Here is a 26,938-nt window from a genome sequence, read left to right on the forward strand (position 1 = left end):
ACAGGCGCAAAATGGCGGCGGAGCGGCAGGTGGGCGGCGGAGGGGGCCGAGCAAGCGGCAGCGGCAGCAATAGCAATGCTGGCGGAGGAGGCTCGGCGGCTGTCCTCGAGGAGGCCAAGGAGAACAAGGAGAACGAGAAGCCGCAGCCGGGGGACCTCGGGGACAGCCTGGGCCTGGAGAGTATCCTTCCTTCCGGCGGACGGGGCTGGCTGGAGCCTCGCTGGGGACGTGTCACTTGGGCGCAGCGCCGCCCCTAAGCTCCCTCCCTCCCTTCCCCAAGGGAGGCCATAGCCCTGGGGGACTTCGTGGAGGAAGGGAGAGGGAAGCGAATAGCCCTGGGGGAAGGAGCAGCGAGGGCCGTCTCAGTTCTGGGTGCCCTCTCCTGGCAAGGTTTCCTTGGCAAGGTTTCTTCAGAGGCGGTTTGCCATTGCCTTCCTCTCAGGAGGCTGAGAGAGTGTGACCCATTCTGCTTACATGGCCCAGCCAGGATTCGAACCCTGGCCTCCAGAGTCCGACACTCAAACCTTTGGGCCACACTGTTGTTGTTGTTGCTGGAGGCCTTCAAGTCGTTTCTGGTTTATGGCGGGGTTTCCTTGGCACGGCTCCTCAGAGAGAGAGGGGTTTGCCATCGCCACCCTCCGAGGCCTGGAGAGTGGGACTGATCACCCAAGGGCATCCAATGGGGTTTACACGGTCGAACCCTGGGCTCCAGAGTCATAGTCCAACGCTCAAGCCCTCACACCACGCTTCTGTTTTTGCTGGGAGCCTTCGGCTTGTTTCTGATTTATGGTGACCCTAAGGCAACCCTGTCATGGAGTTTCCTTGGCAGATTCTTTCCAGAGGGGCTTTGCCATTGCCATCCTCCGAGGCTGAGAGAACATGGCTTATTGCCCAAGGTCACTCAGTGGGTTTACACAGCTGAGCTATAGCAAGAGCAAGTGTATTTCTATACCATTTGTCAGACAACAAACACTCCCTAAGTGGTTTACAATGTGTAAGCCAATTGCCCCCAACAAGCTGGGTACTCATTGTAGCAACCAACGAAAGGATGGGAGGCTGAGTGGACCTGGGAGCCCTCCTTGAGGATCAACTTACAATGTTGTGGCTGTGATACTGGTACTTAATCACTTTGCACCTCCAGGGCTCCTCTAAGAACTAGGAAACTAGGTCCCTCAAAATGTACGGGAATTAGATTTAATTGATATAGGGGCTTCAGTCAGACCCTGGCTGTATCTGCACTGCAGAATGAATGAGGTTTGGCAATGCTTGATCTGCCAAGGCTCCTTGCTATGGAATCATGGGATTTGTAGTCTGTTGAGATATTTAGCCTTCTCTCTAGGAGAGCTCTGGTGTCACAACTAACTACAAATCTCAGCATTCCGTAGGATGGTGTCATGACAGTTGAGGCAGGTTCAAGCTGCATTAATTCTGCAGTGTGGCGCCAGACCCTGTAAGCATTGCTCCCAGGTTTTTGCAATACTGAAAAAAGGACATATTTTCGAAAAGGCCTCGCCTATGGTAGCTGAATCTGTAGACAGCCTAGTACTGAAAAATGCCTTGTGGGATTTGGCCAATGTAGGGGAAAAGGGTTACAGACATGTCTATGCATGAAGCAGTGACGCAGGGTTAAATGCCTGCACTGCAGCCACTCACTCAAAACCACAAGGTTGTGAGTTCAAGACCAGCAAAAGGGCTCAATCTCAACTCAAGCTTGCATCCTTCCGAGTAGGTCACTAAAATGAGTACCCAGATTGATGGGGCAAATTAGCTTACCATTGTAAACCGCTTAGACACTGCTTAGGCGGTATGAAGCAGTATATAAATGAAGCTTGTTTTGTTTGTTTTTTTGAAGACATAATAACATTGAGCAGTGAGGCTTGTAAGCTCAATTGTCAAGCAAAAGGTGAGATATCTTGCTTGCAGATTTTGATGGAGTAGGGAGGGGGAAAGGAGGGCTGTGTATTTCCACAGTGGCATTCTCCTCTTGGTTAGGTAGATGAGTGTGAATCACTTAAGTCGAAGGTCTCATAGGATGAGAAGTTAAAATGACTTGAAGAAATTTTGGTTAGTCTGAGGGTGACAGAATTGAAGGACTAGTGGTCATGAGGTGGAGATAAAGGAAGCAAGGACGTTAAAATAGTTGATAGGGTTACAGAAAACTCCCAAGAGCTTCATAAAATCAAAATAGCAGAATGATGGTTGAGTGATAAGAAAGGGGAATGTTAAATAGGAGGATTATAAGAAGTGTGTAATGTAGAGATATAATCTTATACTTGTCTAGGAGAGTGAAGCAGGGCTTAATTCCAAGCAGATGTTTGCACTAAGAATCTTGTGTAGTAGGGAAATTCAGCACTATTCCTAAAAATATTTTAAGTCATAGGTCAATGGGAAAATATTTCCCATCTTAACCCCCAAATTGCTGCAAGATATTGTACACTTTTCACAGTGGAGACTTAACAGCACATACCATTCAGTGAAAGCATACCATCATGCAATTTCTTGATCAAATAAAGGAAATATTTTATTGTTGTTCCATTCTTATACATAATTACTGAAAATATTCTTCCATTAAAAGTTAAAATACTTTTATTATGGATGAATCCATTTTAGTACTTACACAGAGATTTACTTTAACCTCCCATACAAACAATGAAATACAATTTGTTTCATCCTAATATTTTGGTTTAGCTTTTAAAATCTACTTGTTCTACATGCCACAGATCATTTGAGTCTGTAACTACAAAAAGCAACTGAAGTGAACATTTATGTTTAATATCTTAAAGCAGTGATTCTCACTTTCTGACTGATTTGTCTGACAAGTCAAAGGCTTAGGGCTTCAAGCTATCTGATGTTGAGGACTTGCATTTATTTTCTCTCTGTGTTAGGATTTGTCTCAATTCACTGCAGTTATTTCTTTCTTTCCTGGAAACTGCAGGGACCAATAGTTGATGCCTTGTGGACTCTTACCAATTCAGGGACCACCACTTTCAGTAGCAGTACATCCAATCCATGCCTAGCCATAGCAAACATATGTTTAGGAACATTTCTGATGCATTTTTATAGCTTCACTTTGCCAGGGAGGATAATCAGCAGTGGAGTAGGTGTCTTTCAGGGGATGGATCCATTTTCATTAGTCTTTTCAAGGAACCCTTGATGTGCTTCCAGGAACTGGTGAGTTCCCCAGAGCACAGTTTATCCTTTTGACCAATACTATTCAAAGTGATGGTCCATAGATCACGGCCAGTCACTGACAGGTTTCCAGAAAAGAAACAGTTGTACCCATTGGGCACAATTTTAGTGGTATTCCCTAGAATCATGGTAATGAACCTGTGGCACGCGTGCCCTCTCTGGCACACAAAGCCGTCTCTGAGGGCAAGCAGAGATAGTTGAAGGCATGGGAGGATGGGGGCCTGTTCTTCCTCTTCCCCAGCCCTCCCATTCCTTTAACTGTCTCTGCGGAAGTCCTGCCCTGGAAGTCTCTTATCTCTCGGGAAGTAACCATCCCCAGAAGTTGCTCCACCCCCCGGCACTGAGTGAGACCTGGTTCAGGAACACTATTGAGTTGGACATTCGGTCTCTAAAAGGTTCGCCATCACTGCCCTGGAACATTGGGAGACAGTATTTGCATGCCCATGCATCTGCTCACCTGTGAAGCACTGCTTTAATTAGACAATGATTTTCAAATTAAAATTAGTAGAAGTAATTTAGGCTTACTGCTGAATACTGTGGTAGCATACAAAACTTACTTTACTTAATATTTTCCAGTCCAGAAATAAGTATCAGAGGTGAGATAGAGACCGCCCCTTTGGGGCGGCCTGCACCCACCCCTTTCCCCGCGGCCTGGAAAGGGGTGTCCTTGGGCCTTCATGCCCCAAGGACACTCCAGCAGCTTTTGTGTCGCTGACGCAGCCATGTAAAAGCTACGCCAGTGACACAAGCGGTGGAAGGAGCTCCGTTTTGGAGCTCCTTCTGGCACCGCTGAAAGGGCACCACAAGCGCCTTGCAGCAGCGCCAAGACATAACGGCCATACCGTGCCTTTTGGACGACACGGCTGTTACGTCAAAATGACGGCGCCATTTTGACATCCTGGTGACGTACTAGGGTTGCGGGCCATATATAAGCAACGCCCCGAGGCAACCCTAGTACGTCACCAGGACGTACTTAAAGGCCCATCTATACAGGGCCATAGTGTCATAGAAATAAGTAGCATAGTATGCTATTATATTTTACAGTTACTTTTAGCTGCTGTTCAATGTAACCTGTTATTATCTAGTTAATGTAATTGTAATTTTTGTTTTTGTCCCAAGGCCAAATAAGGAATAAAATCTTGTCTGGTTTTCAGAATATGTATGAGAAACCTGCTACGCAGTCTGCTTTTGCTTTAAACGTGTTCAGAAAAATTTGCTGACCTGTGTTCTTTGAATTTAAGTTGAACTGAACTGTGGTAAAATAATAGAAAGCATCACGTATGTGATTTTTTTAAAGAAATGTAATGATAACACACCTCTAGTGTGCAGTGTGAAGACTAGTGTGCAGACTAAAATTTCCATAACAAGCACTTCAGTCCTACAGATTGTTAAGGAATCACAACAGCAACATGGGCTACGGCATGGTGATTTTCAAAGATACAGGTTAGTGTGGAAGGACCAGTGCATGTAATATATTTGGTGGACAGAAAATGCCTTTCTCTTTATTAATATATCGGTGGTGGTGTTCCTTCAAATTGTTTCTCACTTGATGGTGACCCTAAAATGGTTCATAGTGCGTCTTTGCCAAGAATTGTTCAGAGAAGATTTGCCATTGCCTTCCCCTGAGGCTGAGAGCATGTGACTTGCTCAAGGTCAGCCATTGGGTTTCGTGTCCAAGCTGGGAATTGAATCCTGGTCTGCTGAGTTGTAGTCCCTCACTGAAACCACGACTCCATGCTGGCTCTCCTTTATTAATATAGGGGGGAGGGTAAATTAATATTTAGTTCTTCTCCCACTTGTCATAAAATATGCATTTTAGAGGAATATATGCAAACAAGGGAAAATGTTAACTTAAGAACCTTCTTAAATGGTTGAATTTTTATGCTTATTTGTTGACTGGTAAGTTTCTCAAGTTCTTAACAGTTCAGTAGCTTTTCTCCTATGTATGCATATACTGGCTTTCTTTTCTTTCTTTCTTTTTAAAAAAAAATTGTTGCGAAGTATACAAATGAATGGAAAGCAGAATGCTTAGAACTGTGTATTAGGACAGATTGGAGTCAAATAATAGAGGCATCCATTATATTAGCCATTTGGGACACTGTGGAAGAAAGTAACAGAAAAACTGTTACCTGGAAACCATGCATTATTTTGGAGACTCAACACCTGCAGCACCACTTGACCAGCACTGTATATACAATTTGTAACAGAGGAAAGCACTACATGCTTTCTGTGTAGTGAAATGTAAGCTGAAGAATCATGAGGGCAGCATTGACCTTGTGTTTTCCATAAACTTGGAAACCTTCAATTTGAGTGTGCAATAAATGCACACCATCCCTATTGTATTTTTATTGTGCTTTCACTCAAATCTATAGTTTAATGGATGGGCAAGATGTGATTATCAAAATTTCTTATAAGACTGCATTCTTCCACTTCTACAAATTGATGGCAAAGCCATCTTTATACACCATAGAGCCAGCTTTTTCATATCTTTATGTTTGGCTATACTTTATACTTAGTGACTTACTTCAGTTGTTCAAAGATAATTCTGCAATTGTCACATCTTATTTTAGGTAACTCAGATGTATTCTACATAGGAGAATTTTTTATCTTTGTTGAAGTGTGACAGGGAGAAATAGAACAGAACACAAATTCAGGCTAGAAAAGAAATAGAACAGAAGACAAGTTTAGGTTAGAACTAACAGTTTTAAAATTTATGTTGTCCTCCAGGGGTTATTGCTCCCGCCGACTAAGAAGACTCAGAAAAACCCTTAACTTCAAGATGGGAAATAGACACAAATTCACAGGGAAGAAAGTAACAGAAGAGCTGTTATCTGACAACAGGTATGTGGATATTCAGTAGCTGTTCTGAATGTATTGCTCACAGCTGGTTAGACCTGTCATGTACAATTAAATCCCGGGTTTGGCAGGCTCACATCTCTCTGTCCTTGCCATGGTGAGGACTTAAGTAGCCTCTAGTGAATGAGATGACCCAGAGGTATCCTCAGGACCCTGTAGCTACAGAGGAAAGGATGTAAACCCCTCTTTAAATTCTCTCCACATTCTCCAAATTCAGATGAAGCCTGGAATTTATTTGGCTATGTACCAAGTTCAGGACTAAAACTTTTATTTCTGGCTTTAGGCTGGAGTTATGGAAGTAAGAGCAGGGCATGTCATCCTGCTCCTGTATCTGACAGGCACTCTGGATCTTAGACCTTATGTTGGCGCAGAAGCAGAGCAAGTCAACCTGCTTCTCCCCAACATGTACTAATTGTAGTAGAAGGGAGAGATGGATATATTTTGCCCCTGTACCTCATGGCAGCCCAAGATGCTTATTAGACAAAGAAGAAAAACACCAAATATAAGAGAGTAAAAAACCTCACATGGTACTGAAAAAAATATGATGTTTTTATAACATGTTAAAATGCCCAACATGTGTCAAAATTAGGGGCATAGGAAGTGTTACTGCTTTAATGAGAAATGGTGTGCTTTCTATGAAGTCTTTTGCCAAAATGTATTTGGCCTTTGCTACTTCATTTGCCTAAGCCTTTTCAGAACAATTGTAAGACTTTGCTGCCACTTATGCTTTATCACCTCTGTGCCTTTTAGATGATTTCAGTACCTGAGAAGTAAATAGCCAAAAGAAACCTCTACCTTCCTGTTTCATCATCATCATCATCATCATTATTATTATTGCCTTGGGCAAAATCTCATGATGTCTTAAGTTTAGAGCAGAAGGTTTCCCTGTAAATGTATCCATGAAGGAGGGCAGTCCTTGAATGTCACGGTCAGCCAAACCTGTTAATCTGTTTAAATCATCACAAAATAATCATCACTTCTCCTTTGTTAAGCAAACTGCTCTTGGATACAAGTGCAACCTCCTTGAAAGTGTCATTAATGCATTCCTTCTGCGTGGCTTTTTTTTTTTCACTTGCAGAACAGTTAGGAGAATTATGTCTGTGTCACAGGCAGATTGTAGTAAAGAGATTAGAGTGCTTTTGTCAGCAAAGTGGATACAGCCAGTCCTGACAACATGATAAAAATGATGTGCTATATTTTTTTATCTTTAAAGCTAGCATATTCCATGTGTCAGACTATTATACTAATTTGTTTGTCTATTAGATGGGAAGACATCAGTGTCTCATTTTTTTCAGTTTTTGAGTATCAGATGACCTGATTTTACATGCCTGAGGTGACACAAAAGTTGCATGTATCTGTTTCTATCCATCTCCTGATTACTTAAGACCACTGTAGGGGCTGGCGAGTTTAGTGTACATGATGTAGTTCAAAACAGCAATTTCAGCTAACTTGTCTTAGTAGTAATTTTTCAAGTTGACATATCTCCTCCAGGCTTAGTACAAGCTTAGTTCCAGCGACATTTTTCTCCAACATTGTAAATACAGTCAGGTATGTAGCTCAAAACATTTTGGATTTTTGATTAATCAAAAATCCAAAATGTTTTGAGCTGCGTACCTGTACTTTATTTGCAATGCTGGAGAGAGATGCATCTAGAAAGAAATATGAGGTTCTGTGAAATGGCAGGAGGCATGGATTTGTGCCAAGCACTATGCTTAGATTCCGGCCATTTCACAGATTCTCAGTCTCTTTCTAGCTTAATTGTGTATATGAAAATATGGGTATTCCAAAACCAAAACAAATACAGAGCTCTTCTGATCTCCAACATTTTGGATAAGAGATACTCAACCTGCATTATATAATTATGTCTCACTTGGAACAACTGTTGTCAGGATACAGTTTATAAAAGTGGGGATGGGATGGTGGGATTCTGTATCTCATGAGTCCCATAGGTACAGTGCCAGAATTTTGAGTTTTCAAAGGAAGTTTGTATAGTTCTTTTGTGTGGTTTTTGGGCCCTGTGGCCATATTCTGGAAGAGTTTGTTTCTGACATTTTGTCACCATCTGTGGCTGGCATCTTCGGAGAAAGATGTTCACCTTAGAAGTATGAATAGTTTGGACATTGCGGTGTCTTCTCACAAGATGCTTAATTAGGGGTTTAAAAACTTAGGAACAAATAAATCTGTGTTCTAGTTCTATGGGACTTATTCTCAGGTAAAATAAAAGAGGAAGTTTAATACATTTTAAAAATGGTAACGTTACTTCATGATTGACACTGTAGATACTTGCTCTTGATTCTCATGGATGCTGAGAGAGCCTGGAGCTATGCCATGCAGCTTAAGCAGGAAGCCAACACAGAACCTCGCAAGCGATTTCACTTGTTGTCTCGTCTGCGCAAAGCAGTAAAACATGCTGAGGAACTGGAACGACTGTGTGAAAGCAACCGGGTGGATGCCAAGACCAAGCTGGAAGCTCAGGTTACTGCTAGTTTTCAAACCTTTTATAGCAGAGGCAGAGAAAATGTAAACTAACTTTGTATGCTCATTGAACAGATGAGTCTGAATTGTAAATAATATTGAAACTTCTTGTGAGGATCAAGTCAGGAATGTCCAGTATGTCTTTAGTTGACTTGTTAATCCTTAGTTATAGAACAAAGGTTTATTGAATCAGAACAGAGGTCTGTGTAATCTGAGCCAGAAAATAAAACAGACCAACTCAGAAAAAGTAGGAAGGAGAAGAGACAACACCAGTTATTAGTGTGGTCTAGTTAGTTCAGCCCATAGAACAGTGTTTCCCAAACTTTGGTCTTCCAAATGTTTTGGACTTTAGCTCCCACAGCCCCCTGATTGTTTGCCAAACTGGCTAGACCGTCTGGGACTTGAAGTCCAAAACACGTGGAGGCCCAATGTTTGGCAAACACTGCCATAGACCATTTCACCCTAGTCCACCTGTAGGTTGCTAAGCCACTGTCTGAGGCTGAAGGAGGTAAGGTAGTATGTAGTAACACCTACAACAAAACATGTAACACCTACAGGTCAACATTGTACAGTAGACTCTGCTTCATACATATACATATATGGGTATACAATAGAAGGTGATGGACCAAATGTTTGAAGATATTTTTCAGAAATACCAGGCCTCATCATATTAGTCTGTTAAGATGGAGCATTAAGGATACACTGAGTTTGATCCAGAATTTTATTCTACAGTTGGGAGAGCCTTCCCACTATTCTCAAGGTTTTTTCTGAAGCAGACCTTTGGAGATTATAGGGAACTGCAGAGTGTGGTGGATAGTAACAAAGACCACTTACTTCTGCATCCAGCCAGCAGAAACCATAAGATTTGCAGATTATTTTTTCAAGAAAATGGCTGTCCAAAAAATAGCCATCCAAAAAACAACAGTCTAAGGAGGGCACAACATTCTTAGTTGTCAGAGAATATTGAGTCCTAATTTGCAAAAGGAGAAGAAGAGCAACCAAACTGGGGAAATGGGGCTGCTGAATATCTTCCTTGAGTTATTTATATCTTATAGTTTCCTGGAGGAAAATATGATTAGTTGGCTGGAACCCTGAACATAGGCAGCCAGGAGCTGCAGAGACACTATAACATTTTATTGTAGAAACGTACACTGTAGAATCAGAGTGGAATAAGTAAAACCTTTTTGGTAAGGGCAGATTGTAGCTTATTGAAAAATCTTCTATCTGTAAACTTTATTAAATACCAGGAACATTAATTTAAATAACTTGTATTATGTGAATGGCTGTGTGTGATAGATCTACTATATTCATATTTTTATACGCAAAATATTCATATTGTTATATGCAAAGGAATCTTGCAGCACTTTTGAGACCAACTGAAAAATAGATATTGGTAGCATGAGTTTTCGTAGACTTCAACCAAAAGACTACAAAGGAAGATCATCACACCTTCTTTTTTGCTCCCACACTACAATCCCAATACTCATTCACATGGTTATGTACTGTCCTTGGCTTTTGCTCTGTCCTCCAACAACCATCTTTAAAACTGAATTTGTCACCTCATCTCCACACCCACAAAGTTTTGTTTTCCTATGGACATTCTCACACACAGATTGCTATATAGGTGTGTCCCTGGACTTTCCACTCCACTAAATGCATCTGAGGAAGTCTTTGAAAGTTCATGAAAGTTCTATCTTTCAGTTAGTCTCAAAGGTGCTCCAAGATCCCTTTGCGTGCTAATTTTCTAGGCTAACATGGCTATGTCTTTAAATTCTAACACCATGTTTTTATAGTGTGTTGCAAGGAATTTGTGGTAATAGGTGTGACTAGGGAGAAGAACGATGTTTTCCTTAAACCCTTGGTCCATATTGATTATGTTCTTATAATTATATATGGAAACCATATAGTTGGGCTAACATTTATTCCACCCCTTTTATAGGCATATACAGCTTATCTTACAGGTATGCTTCGCTTTGAGCACCAAGAATGGAAGGCAGCAATGGAGGCTTTTAACAAATGCAAGTGAGTTCAGCCTTCATATTATTTCTATCTATTAATAGTGTGTTAAACCAACTCTGACACAATTAGGAATATTAATCAAAGTTTTCCTAAGTGCAAATGTATTCTGTGTGGTCATTTTTAAACCTAGGCTTGGCTGTCTTACTGCTGATCAGTATAATACAGTTATCCACTGCCCCCTCCCGAATTCGTCTCTTCTCGCTTGCTGCCCCTTATTCCTGGAACCTTCTTCCCCCACATGCACACCTCATCACTTCTCTACCCAGTTTCAAAACTGAATTAAAGACTATATTGTTTAGAGAAGCATTCCCAGAGGTGAGCCCCTCTCTGACCCAGGAAGCCTCCTTCTAACCATCCATCAAGAAGCCAAGCCCTTCCTCCAGTCCATCTGCCTTGGTCCAGGCCTCGGAGGTGGAGAAGATCTGCTGGACCTGATTCTATTCCCCACCACCACTCCCTTCTCCTTTTGTGTTGTGTCTTTTAGATTGTAAGCCTGAGGGCAGGAAACCGTCTGACTAAAACATTTATGTACAGTGCTGTGTAAACTTACAGCGCTTTATAAATAAAGGTTAATAATAATAATAATAATTCACGGGGGTTAGGGGCAAAGAACCCTCGTCAATGCAAAATTTTTGCCAATAACCCCTCACCCAGTTACAGAGCTGCAGGGAGGGGTTGGAGAGGAGGGGGAGTGCGCGTGCACATGGCAGCCTTGACCTTGCGAATGATCAAAACTGCGAGTGCCAAAGTCACGAATACAGAGGGATGCCTATAGTTAACTTTTAAAGGGGTTTAAATTCTAAAATCTGTTCTTCAATTAATTAATTCTTTATTAAAAAGAGCAAGAAATGAAAGGAACTAGCATGGCTTGTGCTGTTGCAGAGTACTAAATATTGTTTTTACCTTTCTGCTTCAGAACTATATATGAAAAATTGGCTAGTGCTTTTACAGATGAGCAGGCAATATTATACAATCAGCGAGTGGAGGAGATCTCTCCAAATATTCGTTACTGTGCTTATAATATTGGTAAGTTATCCAAGAGGGGGGTTACTGGCAGAGTGTTGGAAGTATTTCTGTAGTTACATCTGTAAAATAAGACAATAAAGTGTAATGGATGTTAGGCGTTCTTCATGTCTCATACATTAGAATCAAGAATGTTTCCCAGCTTGAGTTTTAAAGTCAAAGTGGATATGATCAAGAGTCCATAAGAGAATACTAAAATCTGAAGAAATGAGTCCAGTAGGGATTCAGTGATCATGGGATGAATCTATGCTCATGTTTCCTTTTTACTGCCATAGTTAGCACTGTTACCTTCTTCTTGTCACTTCCTTCAGGATCTATTAAACAAAACGAAACCCAAACATTTGTTTCAAATGCTGTCATTTTCATAAAGGCTAATGCACGTGTGACCTGATAAATTTTCTTTCTCTTTTTAATTAAGAAAGGTGTATGTGTTTGTGTTTGAACGTTGTTAAACCTTTTTCTGCCAGCATTTGTTTTTTGCCCCAATGGTTTTCTTTCCCTGCCAATAGCCATACCTTTTCCCATGCAGTAGGAAAGGCAAACAGCTTTTAGTGGAAAAGAATTTAAATGCTTCTTCCCACATTTAGACTTGCATTGCCAGTGACAGTTATTTGTGCCTTGGAAGAAAGTATAATTTAGCCCTAAGAACTAATAAGTGTGTAGGTATCCTTGGCATACAGTCTGCTCCTCTCTTAGTGTGGGCTGCTAATAGCAAATTTGTTATGCTTTTGTTTCAGTTGAAGCTTTCATTTTATTGTTACAGCATATTTTTGGATGGGCATAAATCTTAAAACTGTAAACTAATTTTGTATGCCCAGTATTCTTACATATACCTTGCAGTCAAGGAACTCCCTTGAGACTTTACATGCTATTTTCATTAGAATAAATGTGCTAGATTATACATTAACTATTTCTTGTCATTTGTTTCTTAGGTGACCAGTCTGCTATTAGTGAGCTAATGCAGATGAGACTGAGATCTGGAGGCACCGAGGGGCTTGTTGCTGAAAAATTGGAGGTAACTGATTGTGGCTTTTTATGCTTTGAAAGAATCACTGCTGGGCTTCTCTTGTTTGTTTAATTTCTGTGTCACTTTGCATTTAAAGAAAATCCAAAGCAGAGTACAACAATTCAAAGTTTAAAACTCAGACAACTAAAACAAATAAAAAATATGCTGTAATGACTGCACTACAACAACATAAGATGTAAGAAACATTGAATAATTATGATCTACAAACAGACAGGTTTGCTAGGTCATCCCAACCCCAATCTCTACCCTTTCCCTTCAGTTTATTATCTTCTTTCCCTATGCCTTCCTCTTTTTGCATCTATGTATTCATTCATACTTACTTACTATCTTTTCACTCTCCTCTACAAGTCAGCAGAATATTTTATCTCCCTTAATTATTAGAAGAGTTTGATTCCTCCAAAGAAAGCACTATGTGAAGCTGCCAAGAGCCCTCTGCAGAAGTCCTGCCTGCAGTTTTTTGCCTGGTACTTAGAAAGGGTTAGAAAAGTCTACCTCCTAGTGATTGAAGATGCTATTGCAGGCTGTAGATATTCACCACAACTAAAATTAATCAGTTTTTAAAGAACCAAATAATTACAGAATGTATATCCATCATGTCTGCTTAGTTTCTGTGCCAGGCTTCAGCGTTGGTATTATGGCACAGAAAAAACACAAAATGAAGACACATTTTCTTTTATTACATATTGGGCACCATTTGTCCTGTTATGCATATCAAATGCTATGTGTTTTGTTTCACAACTGTGGCAGAGAGTCAGTATCTTTGGAGAGTTTCCCATTCCTCTGGAACAGGTTTTTAGGCTGCAGTGCAGCCAAGAGATTGTCCTCCTCACAATTCTGCTGACATAAATATATGTGCCCCATAAGATTCAGGTCATTTTTAAAGAAAAGTTGCAGAGTTTTATTCTTTTTTTACCTTGAATATTTTAGTATTTATGCATATTTTTCTGGGTTGTGTTGTAATTACCATCTTTTTATTGTGAAGGCCTTAGATGTTTGTTTTTAAAGGTGGGATTTAGGGGGAATAAAGTGTTGCTGAGGTTTATAGAATAAAATATATTTTAAAATCAATGTAGAATACAATGTTAAAAGAAATTAATCAATCAGTGAACTAAAAGGTTACTTGGATTGAGAACAATCTGAAATATTTGGGCTCCAGTCAAAAAGGCCATGGTACTTGTGGGAGCCAGTTTATCTTGTGAAATAGACTGAAGCAGGACTTCACAGTGCTGTTTTTAACTGCTAGGAGGGTATCTTGTTTTTTAAGCTGCTTGTTCTAAAGCCCTTGACAACTTAAGGTTTTGAGGGCATTACTTCTCCTCTCATATCCTATCTCAGTCTTTCCTTAGCAGGTTGTGGATTAGGCCCTCCATGGGCTAATTCCCAGATTTGAGGTTTACTAAGGGGCTGGTTTTGGTAGCCAATGAGCTGTTCCTACAGAAGGCTATAGAATGTACTACTATTGCTGTGAGTAAAAATGTTACATTGTCCCTACCCCTGTGGTTAGCCCAGATCTAGGACCTCAGTCAGATGGGCCAAAAGGGCCATTGTCGGGCCATGTTGGGGGGGGTGACATTTGCACAGTGCACGCCCCAAACACAGCTGGAAGCCGCACTGAGCCTGCCCCAGCCCGGAAGAGGCGGGCTAAAAAGTAGCAGGGAAAAAATGCTCTTTTTCAGTGGGCGGTTCAGGGCCATGGTGGCGGCCCGAATCAGTCAAAGGTGTGTGGTTGCTGCAGTTCTGCACCAATTGGCAACCTCTGGATGCTCCTTTTGCCACATCTACTTGGCCCTAAATCTTTTTAAGCAAGCATATTATGGCCAAGTATAAACTGGCCAGAGTTGATTAGCTTCTAATGTGTGCCTGGGGTGTATGTGTAAAAGTACTTCAGATAATTTGATTTCTAATCCGTTCCGGACCCCTCCATGAAAACAAAGCTCGTGCTTATTCAAACCCCCATAGGCTTGAATGGAATACGCATGTCCCTGTGTGCTCAGCAAGGACACGTGCACCTTTGCAAATAGTGGAGGTCGCCCCTCCATGTATATTCAAGGGCACGGATCTGAGATCATGCATTAGGAGGGGCGACTGTATCATCTGCCTTAAAGGGTAGAAGAGAGTACTGCTTAAAACATCATAATAACATTTAAAATTTAACTGCTACATTTTATAGTTGTTCAGCTTCCCTTATCTGGAATTCCAAAATCCAAAATGCTCCAAAATACAACGCTTTTTTAGTGGGTGGCTGAGATAGTAACAGCTGATGGTTCAATGTACACAAACTTTGTTTCATTCACAAAATTATTTTAAAAAGATTGTGTATCAAATTATCTTCAGGCTATATGTATAAGGTTTATAGGAAACATAAATGAATTTAATGTTTAGACATGGGTCCCATCTCCAAGATATCTGATTATGTATATACAGATATTCCAGAATCTGAAATCCCAAGTGCTTCTGGTCCCAGGCAATTCAGAAAAGGGAAAACTCAATCTGTATTATGGTCCAAGTAATAAATAAGTGAACCAAGGTTGAAAATAAAAGCATTAATTTCTAAATAATAATTTCTTTAGGCACTAATCACTCAGACTAGAGCAAAGCAGGCAGCTACTATGAGTGAGGTGGAATGGAGGGGAAGAACTGTGCCGGTCAAGATAGACAAAGTGAGAATCTTCCTGCTGGGGCTGGCAGATACTGAAGCAGCCATTGCTCAGGTACATAGAAAATTCCTGTTTTCTCTCCCTTTGTGATTTTCCTGTGCTTAGATTGCTGTACATTACCTCTTTTACATGCAGGGAAAAGTGAGGAAAGAAGGAGGTTTAAATACAGAAAAAAATTTTGTAGTATAGTCGGTCCTCCCCATAGGCAAGCTTGCCTTTCGTGGCTTTGAGCTTACGTGGAAGGCAAGACCCAGCAGAAGTAATGGGGCACACACCCGCTCTGTGCGCCATCGCGAGTATGCACCCCATTATTTTCTATGGGGCTTGAGCATATGCTCTTTTCCCCATGCATGGGGGGTGGGGGTGGTCCGGAACAGATCCCCCATGTATGGGGAGGCCAGACTGTATAGCTGTGTAATGATGAGCTGATTTAATATAAAGATTTTGTATGCTACGTAATCTAAGCCAGCCAAATTGATGTCATGATACTGACTGGAGCTGATAGAAGTTGTAATCCAAACACTTCCATAGGGCACCAGCTCATCTAATATCACTAGGCAGTTCTAAAGCTCTGTTCAGATTTTTTACATTTTACTTTTTCAGTATTCTAGTTGGTTTTCCTTTTGCATGTCTGAAATTGAACTACATCATGGGTGTTGTTGAGAATGTCAGTCTTGTCTAACCTGTTTTTGGTGGGTCAGAGATTTAGAAAGACTCTTAATTTAAGCTCTTCTAAACATACCTGAGGAGCATATTTGTAAACTTATTAATCAAATTAACATTTGAACAATGAGCAGTTAAAGCTCAGGTTTATCAAACAGCTGTCATCTTCTCAGTATGTTTTTGAGAAGCTGTTAAAGTTAATGCTGAGTAATTGATGTAGAGTGCAGCCTAACTGTGGCCCAAGACAGACGGGTCAAAAGTGCGGTCTTGCTGCCAAAATTAGAGTTCCGGAGCACGCGGCAACCGCACGCTCCAGAACCCTAGTATGTGCAGCCGGTGGTCTAATCTTTACCCAAGTGATGTGCAGCGTCTGTACATCACTGCATGTCGCTTACATCACGAGTGCGTCAGTGGTGCACTCAGCCTAACCCGGGTGCCACAAAAAGAACCCAGAAGAACCAGGTTCTTTTTACTCTGGAGGGACATAGCACGGTTTGGCAGCTGCGGCGTCCCTCTGGAGTTAAAATGGATGTCTGCAGACTGCCATTTTCAGGTGGTCTGTACCATACCTGTGGGATCCACAAACCTTCAATCTTAAACACACATGTCAAACCAATGTCTATAGCACTATAGGAAGAATAAAGAATCGCTATGATGAAAAAGATTCACTAAGATGCTTAGGCCCAAATTTATAGATGTCATCCCTCAGATTTTAGTCACTGCTGCATGGAAAATGGAGAGAAACTATAGGTAATTACAAGAGAGAAACTGTTCCCAACTGCAGCAAATTAGTTTTAGCAGCAGAATAGTGATTACAATTCAGATAGTTTTATGTAGAATGGAATAGATGCCAAAACTTTGGACGCTATTAATGTACCTTACTGTGAAAAGGAAAGTAGACCATGCTTTACTCTTCTTGTATTTATCCAGTCATATGAGAGCATTTCTTTATTTATGTGTCATGGGATAATCATTTTTCTCTCAACAAAGAGGATCCTACTTTTTTTTAAAATCCCCTTATGTTGTTAATCAGGTGATACTTAGGTTTTCATTGATTTCTTGATATAATATAGCATTCAGGAACAAGTTAACAAATAGGCTAATAAAAATGCTTGGCACTTTATTCAAAAGGAATTATTACACTAATTCCCTTGCAGTGATTTGAGCATAAATAGTATGCCTTTTCTCAATATCACTGTGTTAGCCATAGAGACAACTGTCCAAAGCTTGTCAACAAGTGGCATAGGTTTCAGTAGTATTTCACATGATACTCTATATCTGTAATATTTTTAATAGCTGCTAATGTGAGTTTTTTACCTGCTTTCCGACTATGGGGGGAATAGCAGTAGCCCAAGGGATTTAAAGTGTTTTTGTACTTCTTTGTTTAGGCAGAAGAAGAAGAAACTAAAGAACGTTTGTTTGAGTCCTTACTAAGTGAGTGTCGGGATGCACTACAAGCTGTTCGTGAAGAACTGAAACCAGATCAGGTGAGCATAAAAATATTGTGCATTACCACATAACTGAATCTACTTGAGGAAAATCCTTATGGCAAGTTCTGTAAGGTTCTTTCTGATAATAATAAACCTTAATTTTCTTGACTTTTGATTATCTGTGTCTTTGTGTGCCTTCCATAAATAAATACAGTATAGCTTTGTTCTCTTTTATACAGAAACAACGGGATCACTCTTTGGAAGTAGATTCAGGAAAGGTTTCTAACATCCAGTACCTGCATAGGTAAGAGTTCTTCTGGAGGCTAGATTTTTTTATATTATTGAATCATTTCCTGTATTGCTATGTCCTTCCTCCAGTCCATCTCCCCCGATCCAGGCCTCGGAAGTTGAGAAGAACTACTGGCCCTCATCCCCTTCCCCACGACCACTCCCTTCTCCTTTTGTGTCGTGTCTTTTTAGATTGTAAGCCTTAGGGCAGGGAACTGTCCAATTAAAAAGATTGTATGTACAGCGCTGTGTTAATTTACAGCGCTTTATAAATAAAGGATTATTATTATTATTATTATTATTATTATTATTATTATTATTATTATTATTATTATGCTATTCACTAAGTTCCAGGCAAGTAGAGTCATAAATTTTAAGAAACGGATAGTCACCTCATCTCAGGTATGCCCAGTCTATTAGCTTTGTTTTCAACAAAGTTAACTGTTTTAAATTATGCCTTCTAGTTACTTGACTTATATCAAGCTGTCTACAGCAATTAAGCGCAATGAGAGCATGGCAAAGGCTTTGCAGAAGGCATTGCTTCAGCAGCAGCAGCCAGAAGAAGATGGCAAGCGTACACCACGGCCTCAGGATTTGATACGCCTCTATGACATCATTTTACAGGTAACAGCACTGGTAGGAGAGGATTCATCTTTCTGGTTCCAGTCTCCTAAAGCTGATGTGCAGGTTATGATGAGATAGCAGAATTGCTGCAAAATTGAAAGGAGACTCTTAGTGTATTGTTTGATTATAAAAGATCACAGTCCTTCATTGAAAATCTGCAAAACACGGGAGTAGTGCCTGAATTCAGAAATCTTTTCCAGTCTGTTCATTCATAGTGAATACAACCCTGTGGTGTTTTGCATTTAGTAAGCCCTAAAAGAACCTATCTCAAGCTATCTCTTCCAGCAAGTGATCATCTCATATATCTGTAGTTCTGTTTTTAAGACTGGGGCTTTCCACAGAGATGTGTTCACTGAATGGGAACTAAACTTAATATACACATCACTTCTCTTTTCTGTGTGTGCAGTTATTTACTATGTTTATTGTTACTTTCTCAGGAGACATTTGACTATCATTTGATTCCCACTGTGATAATATTTAAAATTAAGTTAGAGTAGAATATTCTTTGATTTATACATTGCTAAATGCAAAGCTTATTTACACACTGATGTTTTTTGGTGTATGTTTTTGTTTTAATTCTGATTTTGCTCCTTGAAGAATCTGGCAGAGTTGCCGCAACTCCCCGGTCTAGAAGAAGACAAAAGCTTTCTAAAGGAGATTGGGATAAAGACACTTGTGTATAAGGCTTACAGGTAATTTTCAAGTCTCGGGTTCTTTGATTGGCTGTGAGGAAGCCGAGCAAAGTCCACCACATACTTAACATTGTTTCGGGTACAAAGGACTATGAGTGAAAGGAGAGCAGCTTTGCTTACTGTGTTGTAAATGCTAGAAGGAGTTGTTGTGTTGGGCCATTCCAGTGTATTGCAGAGTTCATAGTAGCAATGGGAAAGTAAAAGAAGAAGAAAAAACCCATAAATAGCAGCATATAAATTCTAGGGGGCTACAACAATGCCTTGTCCAACAATGGAAAAAAACTAGCTTTGGAATCACTTTCTTCATGCTCCAAACTGAGAAACTACTCTATGTGACAGAAAGAGGTTTACTGCTAATAGAAAAGTACCCTTTTATTAAAGTCACTAAGACTGATTGTAGTGTATTGTAGAACAGACAGGCAATTGGGTAGTGACCCAAGTGTTGGAGGAGGCATGCCAGCTGCTTCTATAGAGATACCATCTTAGTAATCATTATTGACTACCTAGCCTTCTAACAGAATCATAAGCATTGCAATCCTCAGCATTCAGTGGCTATGAAAATATCTAGGAGGGCTATGCTTGTCTCATACTGTTGACACTTCAGTTTTTGGATGATTGTGCCCCAGTATGAATGCACCTAATGCTGTCTTCCCATCCCACTAGGTGTTTTTTTATTGCACAGTCATATGTTCTGGTGAAGAAGTGGAGTGAAGCCCTTGTTTTGTATGATCGAGTTCTGAAATATGCTAGCGAAGTCCAGGCCCAGGCTGGAACTTACAAAAACAACTTAAAGGTATGAAACCTTATGCAACATGGCAAACGTTTTATTGGTGAGAACTCTGAAAAGGCAATTAGCTAAACACTGTGTGTATATATTCTTAACTGTCAAGGGGCTAATACTGTGTTCAGGGTCTTGGTCTATAGATCTATTCTAGAAGTGTCACCATGTTAGTGCAGCAGAAAAAAGAAAGACACTTGTGGTACATTAAAAGACATTTATTATGCCAAAAGCTTTGATTGATGAATGTAGCTGTGGTTTCCAGAGACTTTCTTAGTATTCTGGGAAGCATACTGTTAGTATGTAAGTCTGTGGGACTGGCAGACATGGGGCTGGGTGTATAATAGCTATCCCACAGTGAATCTGTATCTGCTTAATCTTTTCACCTTTGGTGATGATAGCTGTCGTGTCTAGTCCTTTAAAGGAAAAATTGACCACTGGTTGAAACTGACTGAAAAACAAAAAACTTTGATACCTGCAGGATGTGTGTTTATAAAATTGATCTGATATTATTTAGGAGCTGCCTGATGTGCAAGAGCTGATTACCCAAGTGAATGCAGAGAAATATTCCTTGCAAGCAGCTGCCATATTAGGTGAGTCGGGGCTTCGTTTCTTTTCCAAGTCTTGTCATCATATGATGGCACCACACATGGCAAATGTTATGATGCTCTTTAGCCTTGTGAATCTTTGTGCATTGCAGTTAATATTCATGGGGGTGAAGCAGATGGCAATGAAGGAATGGGCAGAGGCCACTCCGGCCACAATTGGGCCATGATTGTCCTGGGACCGCAGTAACTGCACAGCCCACTCTCAAAGCAGGCTGCTGCTGCAGTCCCAAAGCTAGCCACCAGCAGGAGTGGGTTTTTTTCTGCTCCTTTCTCCAGTGGCTTCAGGCCGCCTTTGGCGACCTCTGAGCGGCTTTTGGTCGCTCCAGGGGCATGTGTCATCTGAACATTATGCCCCTGAAGCAGCCAGAAGCTGCTTCTTTTGGCCCATCTGTTGTGGGTCATAGTTACTTGACTTCATGATGTAAGTGTGCTAAGAGGCTGTAAGGAAACAGTGGCTACATGGGGCTTTTCCCTTCCCCGTCAAGTTGTTATAATAGGGATATTTGGTATTTCAGAGGTCAGACTATTGTCCCATCATGAAAAGAAAGCATCTCAGGGTTGATAGCTGATGTATATGCTTCTTGTATTTAGTAAAATAAGTCTAAGATCTTCTATTGTCACAGTGAATCTAAGCCATGTATGTTGTACTTCATAGGTATGTTGACCTCTTTGCTTGCCTTGTTTCACTTGCATCTCACAAACTTCGTCCTCAGGGTAAAGTAGCATAATGTACTAAGAGACAGAAAATGACAAAGAACTAAAAGCAGTGAGAAGATAATGTCCTTTGTATTCACTCACCAAAATGCTAGTTCATGTTCTGTTTTATTTATTTAGTTTATATCTAGTATGAGATCCATATTTTCTTGGCCACTGCAACCTTTTGTTCTTTGTTTGTCTGGTGTCACACTTCAGCCCACTTTTGTCCCATCTATCACTCTCCCACCAGAAACATTCACTTCTGATACTACTCACAACTCTTAAGATAACTCTTCCTTAAATATCTACTGTACATTGGCTTCCTATCCACTTCCAGCTTAAGTACTACAGAGGTCTCATCCTAACTGGATATGGTCTGGCTGAACTCATCCCTTTTTTAAATTCCCTTTCAAAGCCTACCTAGATCTGAATTTATTGCTAGAATGCCATAGTCCTCATCTGTTACTAGATCAAAGCAAGAGTAACTGGAACCATCACACATTTTTCTTATTCCTTTTTCCTCTGTCAAATCTTAAATTGTAAATTCTTCTGAGCAGGGATCTGTCTTTAGTTGCTCTACGAGGCAAAATGTACACTAATCAGAGTTCAGAAGTTAAATAGTTACCAATAAAATGTTACTTGTAATTCCTTTATAAAATAACAAAGTTACCTTATGATTATAAAACAACCAATAGTGTTGCTCTTTGCATGCTGTAATGGAAATTGTTTTAATTACTTTTATAGTTACAGAGCGTGAGCCCTCAATGCTTAGGTGTGGCATGAAGCATTTTACATAACAAGTAATCTTTTTTAGTTACTTTCAAATAATGAGAGAGAGGAAATAATTCCTTTTTAAGATAGCAGCTGTACAGGCATCCCCCACTTTTCTTTGTCTCGATTTTCAACATCAGTTCCCTACAGAAAGAGCAGGCCTCTCCTTGAATTAATGGAACCTGTCTAATTTATAAGCATGGAAACTGGGTGTTCCTCAGTTCTTTTTCCAATGGACTTCTCAGCCATCCTCCTGTTCCTCCTTTCTCCTCCAGCTCTCTGGTGTTGAAGGAGGGGGTTGGAAAGGCATGAAAGAGGCTGGGAGCAAGCAGTATGCCTTGTTTTGCCTTCCCTCAACCTCCTTCTTCCAGTGGCCTGCCAGCTTCCTCCTGTGGGGGGTGGGCTTTGTGTAGGAGCATATCATGACTGAGGCCACATGGGCATGACCCCTGTTTCCCTTGCAGCAAGAGCAGGGCTTCTCTCTTCCCTGTGGCAAAAGAATCTGAGGGACATTAGTCTGACTCCTGTAGTAAAGGAAACTGATGGTCATCTAGTCTGACCCTGCAGGAAGAAAATCAAAGGGTCACTTAATCTGACCCTTGCAGGGAATAAATCAAAGGGTCAACTAGTCTCACACCTGTAGTGAAAGAATCCGAGGGTCATCTAGACTGGCCCTAATGGGAAAGTCTAATGATCATCTACCATATATACTCATCTATAAGTCGATCTCCTGTAAAAGTTGAGTGCAGATTTTGGGACCAAAATTATGGATTTTACCATGACCTGTGGACCAAGGGTAAAAAGTCAAGGCTTCTTCAGTGTGTGTGTGTGTGCGCGTGCCGCAAGAGGGACTATTGAAGCAGCAATTAATCATCCATTAGGCTTTCTGCTTCAGTGTTACAGCCTTCACTCCCAAGACAGTGAGGTGCTGGTGGGAGGAGGACTCCTAAACACACATAGTCAATCACCCAGGACTCTTTTTGTTTGGTTAGAGAGAAAGAAAGTGCTCTCCCAATCTGCATGGGGAAATCTTAAAGAGCTGCCATCACATTACCATAGTGACCCGTTATTAAATCAACCTTGGATTTTGGGGTCAATTTTTCAATTTATAGATGAGTATATACGGTAGTCCCTGCAGCAAAGGAATCCAAGGGTCGTTTTTTCTCATCCCTGAGGTAAAGGGATCCAAGGGCTATCTAGTCTGACCTCTGTGGGAAAGAAACCTGGGGGTCATTAATCCGGCCGGCAGTAAAGGAATCTGAGGGGTCACCAAGGCTGAAAACAGATGGCCCTACAGGTATGTCTCTGCACCGCCCCTTAGCTCACCAGAACAGGGCCTTAGCAACTGCACGTCATAGCCCCAATCTGGTGTATTTCCAACCCCCAAAGAAGCGGCAAAATGCTGCTCCTCATTGGGGCGGAAAAAAGCCGCCCTTGCTGTTCTTCTGTGTTCTGCGCAGGAGCCGGTTGCCATGACCCCACTCCACCCCAACGCTGGCGTTTCCTGCTGATCTGTGCAGCCCCTTAGTCTCACCCTTGCAAAAATCTAAGGGTCATTTAGTCTGACATTATATAATGGTTTATTTATGTTTTTTGACAACAAAAATACATTTGCAAGCTAAAAAACCCTGGGTTCCATTTTTCAATCAATTCCACTTTCTGACAGTCCTGCGGTCCCTAACCTGTCAGATAAGAAGGGGCTCCCTTTAACAGTTACTATTTTGGGGACTTGTTGCTGAAATAATCAACGTACAAACCTTGCACACTTTTGACATTATAAATATAAATCATAAAGGAAAACCATGTATCTATAAATAAAAAAACTAAGGGGAAAGAATTGAAAACTACCATCACTGCCTCTCCTTTCTTTCTTTTGAAGAGAAAAGCTCTGAGTTAGACACTTCACCAAGGGACTTCAGGTATTTCAGAATTCATTCATAGTGTAATTTGTGAAGCCATCCTTCCCTCTCTCTGTCTAGGTCTGTATGTGTCCAGCAAAGTAGCTTTATTATTAGCAGCTCCAGTTTCTTAAAGTATTCTTGTGATCTTTCAGATGCAGATGACAGCCATGAGACTGAATCCCCATCCCAAGTCAGAGATGGCAAAGTAAGTCAGTTTTGTTATCTTCTAAAATGAAAAATAAATAACTTTAAAATAATCAATAGATATGACAAACTATAAATAAATCTTTATTTATGCATACCAGAACAATAATTAATTGCTCAGCTTTAGTTTACAGTCTCATCAGAATTCCTCTTATTTATATTTCCACTGTCTCACTTTTAAATCTGGCTTTCATAATCATGAGAAATGGGAGCATTTTAAATGTGAAATTTAGAGGAATACCTAGGATTCGAAACAGTAGGCTTATGAGGAACATAGGAAGTAGCCTTACGCTGAGTAAGATCTTTGATCCATTTAGTGCAGAATTGCCAATTCTGACTAGCAACAATCCTCCAGGTTTTTTTGACAGGATTTTTCTCAAGATGTACTAAGAAAATTCCCACTGGTCCTAACTCCCAAGTACTAATGAGGTCCAACCCTTCTTAACTTCTGAAAGAAGACCAGATTGGGCACATTCAGGTTGATAAGATATCTGGACACAGAGATGAAAGATAATTTCAGGGAGGAAGCCTTACATCTCAAGTGCTCTTTGGTGATAAGATACCTTTTTCACATGGAAGTCTTAATGCTGACCAAGTTTGCACTAGCTATCCCCTTCTCTATGATGATGATGATGATGATGATGATGATGATGATGATGATGAGATGTTTTCTCTGTTTGCACAGATGCTAGAGAGGTTTTTTGGTTTAGAATATTCTAAACATATTACCTATAAAATGGGAGCTGGTAGGAAAGGAGAGGAACAGGCATTATTAGTGTCTCACATTAGACTATATTTTATTATTTAACAAATCTTGTTTCACCTAATCTACTCATTCCTTTTGTTTCCTTTCCATGTTAAGCCACTTTCTGAACGGTTTGAGACTTTCTGTCTGGATCCTACTCTTGTCAGCAAGCAAGCTAGTCTGGTGCATTTCCCTCCAAATTTCCAACCGATACCATGCAAGCCTTTGTTCTTTGACCTGGCTCTCAATCATGTCACTCTCCCACCTCTGGAAGACAAAGTGGAGCAGAAGACAAAGAGTGGTCTTACAGGATATATCAAGGGCATCTTTGGATTCCGGAGTTAACCAGCGTCACCTTGCAAAGAGCGCTTAATCTTCCTGTAGTTTGGGAAACGTCCAACCGATTCAGACCTTAGTTTCCTTATGTTTAAAAATCCACATGGGAAGTTTTTAACATTTTCCCAGTATTCTGTCTCTGTCTACCTGGTTTATTTGAAACATTTTATTCTGAGAACTTGCATAATGTGGTCTGTCTCCAACAACATCTCAACCTTGAAGGAGTGAACTGGAGTCCCAAACCACTTCTACACAGTGGCTCAGGCAGGAACATTGTCCACTTTATATGAGCTAGGTATATCTGCATTTTATTTCATAGCTAACACTATACGTTAAATTTTTTAAAAGCTAGCGCACTCCTCTTGGCCATACAGAGCAGAGGGAAACCAAAGGCACAAATATGTATCTATTTTGGATTGGACTGCCTAAGAAGAATGTATAAAAACCAAAAGTTGAGTAAATTCTTGTATTGCTTTCCACATTTTACCTACAGCCATGTATTTTTTTTTTTTTACTTGTAGTTTTAGTTCCAGAAGCTGCAAAGCTTTGAAACACTTGGATTAAAGATCAGGGTTGATAGAAGGTGATTAAAATCCTTAATTTAGATTATATAAGAGTACACTTTAAAGCCTATGGTATAATCTTTCTTGACTGAGGCACTGCTACTTATAACAATGGAATGTTTCTCAGTAGTCCTCCCTAGGAACCTAAAAAGGTTTTGGATTCAGAAAGAATAAGCCACTTGTAACTAAACTTTGAAAAACTCCTTATGTTACTTCCTTTTCCCTCTTTAACGAAGCTGAAATTGGTAAATTGAAAGGGGTCTTTTGTTACTTATTCTGTGTCTTTAATCCTTTCCAACATTTGCATTTAGTTGTTTTGGAGAATTTTCGTAGTGAAGAATCAGTAAATTGAGCCACTGGAATCTTAAGCAATAAAGATCTTAGCCATGTGTTTATGAGCACATCTTCCTTGAGAACATTTAACTGTGCTATGGGAGTCCAAGTATCTTTATGTGAATTTCTAAATACTTGTGAACCTAAATTGTACACAGGCGTTTTCCATGAGCTGATGATTAATCTAGTTAGTTTGAAATATTTAATTAGCTTTGTTTAAGTTAGTTTACAGTTTAATCTAATTCATCTGAGATATTGGTTGATCAGATGGTCATTATGTATATTTTAGTGTTCATATTTTTATCATACTGCACTCTAGTTTTGTTCTGTTTCTTGATATTGTTTGGAAACAGTATTAAAACTGGATTAATCAGTTAGAAATATATTCCACACGTTTCTCAGTTAGCTTTGAGTTAGCAAACTGCAGAAAGTTGTAATATTCAAATTAAAGAAAAATTGGGTTTAATTATATCAATTACTAGATTTTGTTTACCGTGTATATAAAGATATAACCCCTTTCCATAGATATCCCATCTGTTTTAAAATATGTATATGAAATGGCCTTCTGAAGTCTGTGGAAGGGAATTTTACAGAAAAAATATTGTGAAAGAAATGGAAGTATAGAATATTTTTTAAATTTTATCAAGTGATAAAATTTCAGACAGAGAAGAAGTCTCCTTAACCAGTGAATTATTAGGTCTATTGGAAGACAAATGGAAACAAGATACAGGTACCATACTATGACTGCAGCCCCGTCTCTTTCTGGCAGTGTGCCTATTAGTGTTTTTGTTGATTGTCCTTTGCTTCAAGTTCCCTAGTCTTCCTGTATTCAGATCTGTATTAAATTTGAGAATTGTGTTCCTCTTAAACTAACTTCACTTTATTTTGCCTTTCATCCCAGGCCTGTGGGCTACTGGGTACATTCCATTTCCACTGCTTTTGTCTTTGTTTGCTCTTGCAGCGGGTTAAATCTTTCTTTGTTGAACGAATTGTGGCACAAAACATTCGTGATACAGAAAAGAAATCCTGAAACAATAAAGACTTATTCCTGCCTTCTGAA

At 40.2% G+C, this 26,938-nt stretch overlaps 1 protein-coding gene across 1 annotated transcript; it reads left to right on the forward strand.

Annotated features, from left to right (window-relative positions):
• SRP68 (signal recognition particle 68) lies at nucleotides 1-26,938 on the forward strand. The gene is made up of 16 exons (XM_089535631.1): nucleotides 1-180; nucleotides 4,566-4,632; nucleotides 5,917-6,030; nucleotides 8,325-8,520; nucleotides 10,460-10,542; nucleotides 11,456-11,565; nucleotides 12,495-12,577; nucleotides 15,160-15,300; nucleotides 17,298-17,396; nucleotides 17,579-17,643; nucleotides 18,092-18,251; nucleotides 18,849-18,943; nucleotides 19,607-19,736; nucleotides 20,239-20,314; nucleotides 23,850-23,902; nucleotides 24,764-26,938. Exons 1-16 carry the CDS (start codon nucleotides 12-14, stop codon nucleotides 24,989-24,991), a joined length of 1,869 nt encoding a protein of 622 aa, XP_089391757.1. The 5' UTR covers nucleotides 1-11; the 3' UTR covers nucleotides 24,992-26,938.

The sequence above is a fragment of the Sceloporus occidentalis genome, unplaced genomic scaffold, assembly GCF_023333645.1.
Source record: "Sceloporus occidentalis isolate IW3139 unplaced genomic scaffold, rSceOcc1.0.p SCAF_1, whole genome shotgun sequence".
Taxonomy (NCBI): Eukaryota; Metazoa; Chordata; class Lepidosauria; order Squamata; family Phrynosomatidae; genus Sceloporus; species Sceloporus occidentalis.

What these genes read in the sequence shown, in the direction of transcription:
- SRP68 (XM_089535631.1), top strand. Translation starts at nt 12, where the DNA reads ATGGCGGCGGAGCGGCAGGTGGGCGGCGGAGGGGGCCGAGCAAGCGGC. An exon ending in TTGTTGCTGAAAAATTGGAG is followed by an intron (nt 12,578 to 15,159) that starts GTAACTGATTGT and finishes TAATTTCTTTAG; the next exon opens with GCACTAATCACTCAGACTAG. An exon ending in TCTATGACATCATTTTACAG is followed by an intron (nt 18,252 to 18,848) that starts GTAACAGCACTG and finishes TGCTCCTTGAAG; the next exon opens with AATCTGGCAGAGTTGCCGCA.